The sequence below is a fragment of the Buceros rhinoceros genome, unplaced genomic scaffold (genome assembly GCF_000710305.1).
Source record: "Buceros rhinoceros silvestris isolate BGI_N320 unplaced genomic scaffold, ASM71030v1 scaffold29709, whole genome shotgun sequence".
In the NCBI taxonomy this organism is placed as follows: domain Eukaryota; kingdom Metazoa; phylum Chordata; class Aves; order Bucerotiformes; family Bucerotidae; genus Buceros; species Buceros rhinoceros.
In genome coordinates, this window is record NW_010430240.1 from 2,967 (window position 1) to 15,710 (window position 12,744).

General features: G+C 46.0%; 1 protein-coding gene across 1 annotated transcript; it reads left to right on the forward strand.

Annotated features, from left to right (window-relative positions):
* Positions 1 to 699: 699 nt before the first annotated feature.
* Positions 700 to 9,040, forward strand: LOC104499469 (cathepsin E-A-like). The gene is made up of 9 exons (XM_010142978.1): positions 700 to 761; positions 935 to 1,112; positions 3,142 to 3,259; positions 3,665 to 3,783; positions 4,227 to 4,426; positions 5,123 to 5,245; positions 5,940 to 6,084; positions 8,663 to 8,761; positions 8,861 to 9,040. The coding sequence occupies exons 1-9, from the start codon at positions 700 to 702 to the stop codon at positions 9,038 to 9,040; spliced, it is 1,224 nt and encodes a 407-aa protein (XP_010141280.1).
* The last annotated feature ends 3,704 nt before the right edge of the window (positions 9,041 to 12,744 follow it).

Below are 12,744 nucleotides of genomic sequence, written 5' to 3' on the forward strand. Positions count from 1 at the left end.
TAACCTCAAGAAACTCTCAAGAAAACAAATCCAAGCGAGCTCTTCCAAATGTCTTTCTGAAGTTATGTACAAAGGCACTGAGCGTTTACTACAGTGTGTGGCAGCCCCTCATGTTTTGTACTTTTCAGACCCATTTTTTGGGTTAGCAATCACATATACGTTTAGACCGGAGCTCTCCCTTTAATAGGGAACTAAACTTCAGTTGTCACAACCCTATCAAATGACATCCTGATCAGCCCTGCTGAAATGTCTCCGTGCAAAAGGGAAACAGCTATACATTACGTCCTCTTTCTCTGCACGGGACACTTCTGGACCACTTGTCACTAAAGCGAGCTTGAAAAGCAGGTTACTTGGAGGGAACCAGGCAAGTCCTTGGACCGCCTCCTCGTTGCCGTGCTAACGGGAGCCAAGCTCACCCCACGTGTTATGTTTTTGTAAAAGACATTAAGGATTGTGAGTGAAATGTCTGTCTGGTCTGGACTGGACTGTCTCCTGGTTATCTGTGCCTTAGTAGCTCCACTGGGCACCACTGTTTGGACAATCCAGCGGTTACTCTGAGAGCAAATTAATTGGTTTTCTGCCAAAGCACTGACCTCCTGTGATTGATTGACCGGGCGAACAGCCCTCTGCTGACAACAGGGTATAAAAAAGGGACTTCTGAGTAAATGAGTGTCATTAGACTCTGAACCGCCTGGAGCCATGAGGGTGATACTGTTGGCTGTGTTTTACATCCCGTGTCTCTTCACCATGGCTGTGGAACGGTAAGGAAACAGGTCTAGCACTGCTGACATGTATCTCAGCTGGCTTCCCAGGGTGACCCACACTTGTTGCTACCTGAGGTCTCAAAAAAGGAACAAATCTAATAAAAAAAAGTGTGGAAGAGCTCTAGAAAGCAGAATCACTTAATTTTTGTGGGTTTATTTTATTTGCATAGAATCCCCCTCATTCGATTCAAATCTATCAAGAAACAGCTGAAGGAAAATGGAGAGCTAGAGGAATTTTGGAGGAATCACCACCCCGACGTTTTTGCCCGGAGGTACCTGCATTGCTTCCCTGCAGATACTGCTTTATCGGTAGGAACCGCTTCAGAAAGGCTGTATGATTATATGAACGTAAGTATACTTTTGGTAATGCCATCATAAGGACCTATTGTTCTCTTGAAGGCAGATTTTTTTTCCCAAACCGTTTCAAATCTAGTCTCTCAGTGAAATTATAGGGCTTGAGATGTCCCGTTGCTCTACACTATAAATACTTGATCATAAAAAATTAGTTTACCAGTTTGGAAATCAAAACAGTTCTAGGTTAGGATGGGACCTGGGTAGAGAGCTGGTGTGGCCCAGCAGTGGTAGTTCTGTGACAAGACTGGTTTGTATGGATCTGAATTGGGCTTGGTTGGGTCTCCAGACAAATGTGGAAGGTTTGCCCGGTATCAGTCTTAGTTCAGGATTAGTAGCAGAATCCGATTACTTCATCTAGCTGTATTCTGCTTATCAGAAACTTGGATGTTTGCATGTTACAGCCCCCCACCCCCAATCTCATTTGATCAGGTGGAATTGTAAATCTGTGATAATGAGTTTTTGTATTTCTGCTTTTATCTCCTGAGTTTAATGTGTATTAAATGTATTAAGAGACTGACCTGGTCACACAAACCTGGGCTGAATTTACCATCTAAACTGAAAAAGGAAAAATAGGAGTTCCATTTGATCTCAGACAGGCCAAGTCAGCAGGTCAACCATTTTGTAAGCTGTCTTTCCTGGGTTTAGCGTTTTGTCCATTTGGATGGTCTCTGTTTTATTTGGTTCTTCCGTCATGATTATCTAAAGGAAAGCTAAGCTGCAGAAGGGTTGTGGAGGCTGCATCTGAATGGGGATGGGAAGGGAAAGCCAAATTAATGCACCAAGAACTTTCTGACACTTGAGGGCCGTACAGAAATATTTCAAGATGAGCTAGAGGTGTGTGTGAAGAAGACCAAAGGAGACTGGAACATTTCAGCCGGATTTAAAGCCTATCAAAGAGGGATAAATCTCAAAAGGGCAAACCAAAACCCACTGCCCCAGCATATCCAGCTAGCACCAGGAACAGTTTTGTGGAGGTTTCATTGCAGCATTGCTGTATTTTTTCTGTTTTTTTTTTTTTTTTGATGAACATGTCTTAGACCTACTTCACTTTACAGATTAATCAATAAAGATTTGTTTAATACAGGGAGGAATAAAATCCTGCTGTATAGCTGGATATTCCCTTAATGGTGTGCTTGCTTGCCTTTTTATGATTACCTCATTCAGACCATAAACTCTGGGGACAGAAACTATATTCAGTGTATTAACTAACAAGTCTGCACTTGAAGATGCATAGTCTAATATTTGCATTGCTACAAAAGGCTTGGCACTGGCTACTGCTTTTCTATCTGCATTTGAATTCCAGAAATGCCTCTCCCTAAAAATAGGTCTCTTAATGCTGAAGTGCTCTGCCAGGGCCAGATAGGGGCACTTAGACACTTGCATTTGGGAAGTGGATAAGCTCTTCACTCCAGCATTCACGTGTTCACAGATTATCTCTTGCCTCAGTGGGTATCCAGGAATGGTCAGTGGGTTCTTTATCCACTGGGTGGTCTTTGTTCAGTACATCAGATACAGTCTCTGCAACAGAATTCAAATTTTGACTTGCTAATAGCTGCTAATTGCAAAGGGAAAAGGCCAGCGACACGTGACACTATTTGTGCCACTGGTCGGAGCCCTCTGGCACCGGCAGAGGCAGGCTGTGCTGGCTTTCCATCACTGATTTCTTACCAACATCCGTAGGGAGCTGCCTGAAAGCCCCTGGTGTGTGGCTGTGCGAGCTTCTTCTTGGGGTTGACCTTGTCACCACTGAAGTCAATGCAACAGGGCTTGTCGACTCCTTGGGGAGCTCCACAGAATATTTGCTTAGGCAGCTTTTAAACTGCTGCACTGGTATGCATGCAGCTGGACTGAAATCTGCTACCTGCAGCACTGGTGGAGCCAGACACGCTCCCCTGTGACATGCATTTAAGTTTAAATGAAATGGCACTGACGCCCCTGAGAAAGCATTTCGTGAAGTTCCCAAGCCTGCCTTTTCCTCAGGAATAGCTCAGTGGGAGGTTGACTGGGTTGTTTCCCCTGCCAGGCACAGTACTACGGAGTTGTGAGCGTTGGCACACCGCCCCAGAGGTTCACCGTTGTGTTTGACACTGGCTCCTCCAATTTTTGGGTCCCTTCTGCTTATTGCATCAGTGAAGCATGCAGTAAGAAAAGTTACTCTTCCTTGCACTCCTCCTGTCTCTCCTGTCTCTCTCCTCATGGTCACTACTCCTTTCCCAAGGGGATTACCTGCTCCAGGGATTAGGGAGGGGAGGATTTGGAGCACCCCTGAGGGCTGCCCTCCATTCCCTGGCTTGCCCCAAATTGTGGGAGAGCTACCAATAGCAGTGAAAATGCCCATTTTTGTTTTAGTTTGTCTTTAAAACCCCAAATAACTTCCGAGGTACAGAAAAACTGGTGTGCCTGCAGGGGAATGGGCACCTCCATCAACACCTTCCTTATAAGACAGTCAAAAATCTGCCTCGCCTGTATCTTGGCCAGTTGTGCATTGAAAGAGGGTGTGTTGCCAAGATCTCCTCTTGGTGCACAGGTGTCATTTTTTTGTGTAGGGGTGCACCAGAAATTTAAATCCTTTCTGTCGGATTCATATGAGCATGGAGGGGAAGCCTTCTCCTTGCAGTACGGCACAGGACAGCTTCTGGGCATTGCTGGCAAAGAAACGCTGCAGGTGAGCATCCACCTAAACCAGGTGTCAGCCTCCGTGTCAGCCTCCATGTCAGCTGTTTTCAGGGCAGTTCAGATACTGGCCTTGCCCTGGAAATCCTTTCCTGGTTTAGGCAAGGGTGGGGTGAGGTCTCACCAAGCCCCATCCTGAGAGGTGTGGGTGCTGCTCTGGCTTTGGGCTACCAAGACAAATGTCTGAGATTTTATTTTGCATTTCTGCTACTCTCCGTGGGTCCTGTCCTGGGTTTATGAAGAAACATTCACAGAATTAAGGTATTAAAAGGAATCGGTGGAGCCTACCTGCCCAATGGGCCCCTGCTGTGTTGATGCAAGTCACACAAGGACATCCAGGCTTTATAAACTGAAGGTATCCATTGATACGGGTCTGAAACATGGCTAATTTCTTGTAATTGATGGTGTCTTCTTTACTTTCACTTGCACAAACAGATAAGTAACATCTCCATCAAGGGACAGGACTTTGGTGAGTCAGTGTTTGAGCCAGGAATCACCTTTGCCCTAGCCCAGTTCGATGGCGTGCTGGGCTTGGGCTACCCCTCCTTAGCAGTGGGCAATGCTCTGCCCGTGTTTGACAGCATCATGAACCAGCAGCTGGTAGAGGAGCCGGTCTTCTCCTTCCATCTGAAAAGGTCAGTCTTTAACGTGACACTGCCAGAAAAGGAGTAAATCTATTTTAATTGTTAATTTTAAAAATTGTGTAACCTATTTTATATCTGTATAAATTATACAGATGTACATATTATATCTGTATAAATCTTCAATTCTAGAAAGCAATTTCCTCCATTTTTTTTTTTTTTTTTCAAATCGACACTGAAAAATATGGAGTGAGAAGGAAAAACGTGCTGGAAAGGACCACGACATTTTGGACAGACAGTTATTCCTTTTGTAGCTGGTCTTAAACAAAAGAAAAGCTCCTGGCTCAGACTCACTGAGTTGCCAGAGGTTTCCTTCTGGCCAGTAGAGATGAACAGAAATGCCACTACACCCAAGTAGCCACATTTCAGAAAAGAAATGCTACTTCATCTGGACCTAGCTGTAACTCCACCAATTGATCTAGCGTTTATTCATAGGTGAGAGCAGCAGCTGGCAGCAACCTGCTCCTGCTGCCTATCTCAGCCCTCCTCAGCCTACAGTAAATCTTCTCAGAGGTTGTTTGGAGGCTCTGCACTGGGACATACGCAGTTGTAATTTAGAAATAATCCCTTTCTGCCATCCATACCTGAATTTAGGAAGGGCTGTAGTTTGTCCTTTGCTTTTTAAGTGTAATCTCACTGGTGCGTGCTGGGACACCCCCATGTCTGTGTTAACCTGGCTTCTGCTTTCAGAGGAGATGACACTGAGAATGGTGGTGAGTTGATCCTTGGGGGGATAGACCATTCGCTTTACAAAGGTTCGATCCACTGGGTTCCAGTCACTGAGAAAAGCTACTGGCAAATACACCTGAACAAGTATGTATGTATACATGTGTATATATATGTATGTATGTATGAAATACCTGGTGGAATTCACTTCCCCAGGTAAAACTCACAGAGGCAGAACCCCTAGTGATACAGATGAAGGAGGACTCGGCTGCAGTGTTATACCCTTGTGCCTCTCAAAGAGGGGGTTCGCCAAGATGAGTGAGTCTGCAGTTTATTAGCTCTCTAAATCTGCTGTGACATGGGCAGCTGGTTTCTGGGCGAGCATGTGGATGTGTTTGATGTGTTGATGTGTTTGTGCATGATGATGATACACCAATGGTCAAGTTGACTCTTGGTGGAATATTCAGTTAAGTGGTTGAGGCACCCAGCAACTGAAGCGAGCTCTGGGTTCTGCTCTCATCTTTCCTGTTAACCTTGTTCAAAGTAGTCAGTGTCCCTTTATTCCTTCTCCTGCTGCGTAAATCAATGAGGACACACACCTGCGGGTGAGGGCAAATTCATCAGCAGGTGATGATGGAGTCTGCAGGAGTCCTGAGAGAGAAAATGAGAAGTCCTCCTCATTTGGTTTCTTTTTATTCCTTTAAGTCTTTTAAGACTGGGAAAGCTTGGCAGCTCATTTTAACTTCAGGCTGTGGTCTGGTACCTTAGCTAGCACTAACGCACTGCTGCAGTCATGGTGTATACACCACTTGCTTAATGATGTCTTGTTTTTCATTCGCAGCATAAAGATCCAGGGCCGGGTGGCATTTTGCTCCCATGGCTGTGAAGCCATTGTTGACTCAGGCACTTCTCTTATCACCGGCCCCTCTTTGCAAATCCGGCGATTACAGGAATATATTGGGGCAAGTCCGTCGCATAGTGGAGAGGTAAAACTAAACTGCCAGAAAATAGCCAGAGAGAAAAAGAAACTGGCATTTGGTGCAAAGAGCTTATAGGGTGGGAAAATAAACGGAGTAACTGTTCAGAAAGGCCTCAGGGAAAGCCTTGTTTCTAGGACAGCACTGAGCTCAGAGCCATGCTGGTTTGGACCCACCTGCCTTGCTGTCCTAGCTCTCCTCCCAGATGTGCCCCTACTTCTCCAGTTCTCGTCAGTATTGGTGTGTGTAAAGAAATAACGGGGATGTCAATTTGAGGAATTGGTCCATACCTTACATCAGAGATAGTTTTCGTTTGAAAAATCAGAGGAGTACTTCCTTTCAAAATCCCTGGCTATAGCTGTCGCTCGCTTCAGCCAAGAGGAGTTTGGTTTTGATGGCCAGGCCCAACAGCATCAAATAGACAGGGAAAGGTACTGTAATAACAGCTGAACAATTGTAAAGTACAGCCCACTGGCAGGACCTCTCCCTGCCAGCTTGCAGCAGAGCAGGTGGTGTCATGCTGGAGTTCCTGGGAGGGATGCACAGCTGTGATGTTCACAGTGCTGGCTCCTGGAACATGAGCCACAGGGTGTGGGACAGACCTTGCTGTCTCTTATCCTTCCTCCTGAACCTCATTCATCTGTCTCCTAGATGGTTTTCCTCAGTTTGCTGTTGTTCTCTTCTCCATCCCTCTTGCTGATGCTCCCCACTGCTCCTCCTTGTCCCTGCCTGCCCTTCAAGGAGCCCCTCCACCTCCTCCAGCAGGCCAAAATGGCCTTGATGTATCATTTCACGGCCTCTCTGGCCCCACAGCTGTGATCTCCAGCCTCCTGTGCCTCTCGGGCGCTTGTGTGAGCTGAGGTTGCTCAAGGTGGGTTATGCTTTCTCATGCCTTGCCCATGGGACAGGCTGGGAAGTCTCTCTGCCACCTTCAGCATCTTCCTGCTGGCAATTTTCAGATGACAGGCCCAAAACCTTGTAATGTCTGAAATGCTCTTCCCCCCTCCAAGGGGAAGAGCAGCTTAATTTTGCTGTGCCTTACTGATGGCCCTTGGCTGACTCCCATGGGTACATTACTCCATCGCCACAGCTCCAGTGCCCCACGAGAAGCTGCTGCTACAGTTTCTGTTTAACTTCTCAGTTGTCTTATCAGACACAAAACCGCACTTGGAAGAAAATTAAGTGTTATGGTTGCCCGGTGCACTGGGCAAAGATCAAAGGCAAAGTGGACTTTTAATCTGCCTCCTTTTGTAAGAGGAGGACCTGTGTAACTCCTGGAGTCTTCTGATTTTTTCTCAGTTAAATTTTGTTTTCATTCAAATTTTCAGTATGCTTTAATAACCAGTTGGTTTTATAATGGTACATACTAATGGACATAGATAAAATACGTATTTCCAGAGCACTCGTATTAGTGTAACACAGACAAGATTCAGGTCACTGCAGTATATATTTATATACTCCAGCGCTGATGTAAGAGCACTCAGCCAGCATCTCAGATTCTGCAAAAAACTACCCTGAAAATAAGACTTTGTAGACTGTTTTTGTAGAAACCACAGACCAGCTGAGTATTTTGCCTCAATTTTATCCCGGTATAAGTGGGTGCATCCGTCAGTGATTTTACCAGGACTTTTATCTCTTTCCAGCAAGGATTAATTTGTTCTGGACGTAGCTATGTAAATGAATTATGTCTTGCTTCCTGCATCCTACAAACCCTCATACTGGCTTTTTTACCCTTGTCCTCTGTATCCCATGGTTTATTCTTTTCTAATGGTATGACACCTGATAAGTATACACAAAATTTAAGGCTATTTTTTTCATAAAGCAGACTTAACAACAACCAAAAGTAGATTTTTCATTCTAGGAAGCCTTTAAAACCATGACTTTAAACACTACAGTTTACAGCAAAGATCCCTCTGGGGCTTGGAGCATTCTGCAGTGCCATTTAACACATGAAATAACTAGAAAGGCCAGGAAATGATCTTCTGTGTTACTGTAAGTGGATGTATTATTTATGGAAATGAATGACTATGCCAGAGTTTAGTCCTTCTGCTCTTTAAATCCCACTCCAGGGCAGAGTATAAGTATGAAGTGCTATTTTCCTCACTGACTTTTTTTTTTCCCCCCTAAAACAATGATGTTATGGGAGGGAGTGGGTTGAGCTCCAGCCATCGGGTGTTCCCGGCATGAGCTGGAGGCTCCATGCAGTCCAGGCCAGAGCACTGGAGCACTTTTGCTCAGCAGACCTTGCTAATACGGGTTTCTGGGGTTCACACACATGCTCAGTTTTGTTTTGGCGTTGTAAAGGGGAAACCCCAGCGTCTCCCTTCACCTTGTTCCTTTTGGGGCTCGTGAGGACGTTCATCAGCCCTGGGTGCCTAGGGCTTTTGGTACAGTGGTCTGGGCGGCTAGACTGGTTTGAGCCAGTGCAGGAACTGGAAAGCCGGAGGGCAGTGTTGGGCCATAAGTCATCCTGATGCTGTTTCTCTGTAGTAAATTCACTATTGCCTGCCGCAGAAGTCTTGAATTCAAAGGGCAATACTTAAAAAAAGGCAAACTGACCCCGTCCCAATCAGTGCATGGCATACAGTTTCTCGTAGACTGCAGAAGACTGTCCAGCTTGCCTCATATAAGCTTCACGATTGGACACCACGAGTACAAGCTGACAGCAGAGCAATACGTCGTAAAGGTGCGTATCCATGGCCTCTCCACTCCCTGTTCCCTGCTCCTCGCTCCCTGAGCTGGGGCTGGAACAGACAGCCACAAGGACACATGCTTTCCCTTCCAGGAGACTATTGACGACCAAACCTTCTGCATGAGCGGCTTTCAGTCTCTCGACATCCCCACTCGTGCCGGCCCACTCTGGATTTTAGGAGATGTTTTTATGTCTGAGTTTTACTGCATTTTTGACCGTGGGAATGACAGAGTGGGATTTGCAAAAGCTGTTCACAGGAAGGATTACCACTGAGCTGCAATAGCATTTATTCCGCCTTAACCCACATGTTAATATAAGGATCTTCAACACATGTGAAGAAGAGCTTTAACAGGAACTCTGGACCTAAATGCAGTTGTGTTGTCTCCCTCCAGGTTTTAAGGGGTTTAGGGTGATTCTTGTTCCACATAATATAGTTTGGTTAAATATCTATAAGTTTACAACTGAGAAACAATTTTTTCTGAACACCACAGTTCTCAGGGTGAAGTGAAAACAGCTCAGCACTCAGATTTGCAAAAGAGCAGGAAGGATAAAAGTGCTGACCAGCGCCAGGCTGACAAGACAGCAGTTACAACTTGGGGAAACTAATCCATGTCTAATCTGGTGTGGATATCCTTTTTTCTTCTAGTGTGCTAGTTTCCACCTCATTTCCTACTGACTTCCTTTTCCTCATTATTTTCCATGGTTGGGGGTTTGTCCAACCTTATTTCCTTAATGCCGTTTAAGTTCTCTTTATACGGGCTTGTTCCAGCCAGTTTATATAAAGAGAAATTTGACTGATGCTTGTGACCGTGATGCTTTCCACTACTGTTCCTTGCACACGATTTCCTGCTCCTTACACCATCTCTCAGACCTGCTTTTTCCCTTGGGTTCACTCTTGACTGACACTTTTTTCCTCTTTTGGGTCTTGGTGTTTCAAGTCTATGTCTTAGGTCAGATGCTGCGCCTGACACCTCTGGCGGCTGGGAGCAGCGTTCAGCTGCACTACAAAACCCAGACTGCAGCCCTTGCAAAGGGAGCTGCAAAGGGATACTGCAATGTTGCTGCAACTCAGATGAGTTACGAGACCAACACACCAGCACTAATCATCTCCTGTCCCTTGTGCGGCCTCTTCTTGTCAGCAGCGGCAGCAGCTTCAGCACCAGCAGATGTGTGAAATGATACACACTGGAGTATTTGTTTGGATTGCTAAAGCACTGCCCCTGTACAAGTGAATAAAACTTAACCAAGCAAAACCTGCTTTGGACTTCATGTTGTTTCAGCCTCATTTGATTTTTCTTACAGCAGTTTCTGTCTGGCAAGTCCGGAGAGGAGAGGGTGCAAACAGCACTTGAAAATCCAGGTTGCTTTGTGGCCTGGAGGGGAGAGATTGGGTGTGTTGAGGTGTTGGGGCTGCTTGTATCTCCCTAAAGCTGAAAAACTGTGCAGCTTCAGCCCTGGGCACCAGGGACCTCCCAGACAGGGCAAGGCCATGGGGAGCTGGAGACTGGCCCTGCTGCAGCATCACTGGGGTGGGGGCTGGTGGCCCCAGGGGGCTTGCTGCTGATGCCTGTCTGGACGTGCTCAGCACACCCCAAACGCAACATCCGTTACTGGCCTCGGCACTGTTACAATTGCAGCCCCTTAGGTCTGAAGGCTTCTGTCCGAAGGCATGGTAAGTGTTACTAAAGCATGACAGTTTGCCTGCAGGGATTTGTGAAATACCAATCTGGCCTTCCAGTATGAGATACTCCCTCTCTCTGGTGCATGTTTTCACAACTCTATTTGCAGCCACATTGTGTTACACATTTGGCGTCTGGGCTGTCAACCCCTAGCCATGGGGACTCTGCTGCCAGTTACTTCTTTTTGTAGAGAAGATTTAGCTGTAACGAAGGTACCATGTATTTCAGCCCAATCTTGTGTGTTGCCCCTTCAGCCATATCACTGTTAAAGAACAGAGTGATCACGAGCAAACTTATTTGTCTAGAAAATGTAATTTGTTTGGTTGTAAACCAAGACAAACAAACATCTATAAAGCCCTATAGCTCATTTAACAGCAGGAAATTTTGTTTTCTCTACCATGCAGCAGACTTAACACTCTGCTACCTTTCCGTTATTTCTAAAACATGTTTATGTTGCTCAAACATGAGCTTGTAGTCAGAGTTAGAAATGTGTTATTTATGACGGAGGATTTTAAGGATGGTGAGATGTGTCCCTGCAGCTGGTCAGTCCCTGCATCAACATGGGCTCGGCTCTATGAATTCCAGCGCAGAGCACGAACACCTCCTAGAAATAGGTGGAAAGTCAGGCAGTGCATGCAGGGACCAGCCCTCGCTTTGTTCTGATACATCTCATCCTGCTCAAGATTAACACCATTTGATGGGAGCAAGCTGCTATTCTGACCTATTTGTTTATCCCGGCCCTATTATCTCCTCTGTCTTTTCCAGCTTTGCCAGCTTCTGTAGGTCTGCCTCACTGTTTCTGATAGACATCAAGCTGACTTGTGTGGTAGGTCAAACCTTTGTCAGAAGTGCTTCTTGACAGTTCAGTACAGTCAAGATGACCGTGTTCCTCAAAGTGCCTTTATTCGTGCAGTAATTCGATGTTGTTTATACTGGTGAACATGAATTGTAAATTGTTGGGTTTGCTAAAATAGTTCATGATAAGGCAAATAGTTTACTGAGAGAAGTGCCTAAGAGAGCGCATAATCCCCAAAGATAATTTAATACAAATCAGAGCCCGCAGATGTTTGCAAAAGTGAGATAACAGACTAAACGAGGAGAGGAATTTTTTCTAGTAACTCACCCCAGCACTAGCTTCTGTACAAGCAATGAGCAGAGTATTACAGCTAACCTGGAGCTGGCTCACTATGTGTATCACAGATTACACTGTGGGTCTTCAGAGCTGCCATTCCTAATTCAACATGCGCCTACATGTCTAATAGGCACCTTTGTGGGTTCTCACTGAAGCTTTTATCTACCTAATGGCTAGTGTGTGGCCACCCTTAGCCCCCACTGAAAAACGAACACAGTTGTTGGGCCAGGGAGTGCTGGTAGAGTGAGTGGAAGAGGTAGCAAAATCATTGTTCATGAGGTGGAAACTGTCCTTGTGGAAAGCAGCAGTGTATTTTCTAGGTAGTGGCCAGGCTGAGAAGAAGATGATGGCAGATGAGCAGAGCTGGACGATGAGAAGCTGGGAAGGCTTTTTCAGGCACAGCAGTGCTGGGTTGAAAGATACTGACGTCTGGGTTGGGGAGGATGAGCACTTTGCTCCAACACCTTAAGCCCTGGTGGAGCCCTCATAATTTTCTGGGTCTCATAATTTTCTGGGTCTCCCCCTCTCTCTGTTCTTCCCAGCCCCTGAGCTGCTCAGTCTTCCCCTTGTCTGGCATCACGTTCTGGACTGCCTTTGTGTAGGTGTGGGTGAGAGCTAAAAAGAAAAAGATGCTGCTGCTGCTTTCAGGACCTGCTTTGAGACTTCTTGCAGGAGCACCAGCTGAAAGGCTGGTTTTCTACCAGGAGGTTTAGGGAGGTGGCTTGGCCACCCCTGGAGGGCAGGTGCCATCTAATGCTGTCTCGGGTTTGGGTTAATGGAGAACGTGTGTGGAACACGTGTAGAAAGGGAGGAAGTAAGTGGAGAACAATTTTTGCTAGCAGTCCTGGGCCATTTGGTTGTCTCCCTGGGATGACTGCAGCCTTTGTGTGTCCAGCCGAAGTTCTCTGCAAGAATGGAGCACTTAGCTCAGTTGCTTCGGCAGATCCATCACCTCTTGAGAGAGTGACACAGCCATATCATCACCTGAGAAACAGTGTTTTACAACAAAGTGCCACTCAGTATATATACCTGCTCCAAGGAGCAGAGACCAAGGCTCAGACCTCCCATGCCCAGCTCATCAGCAGTTTTGGCTCTTTCAGTTTTCTTAATGAAGTTAAACATTCAACCCTTTTATTTTTCCACTCTGTAGTGCCATAGGTTCAGCA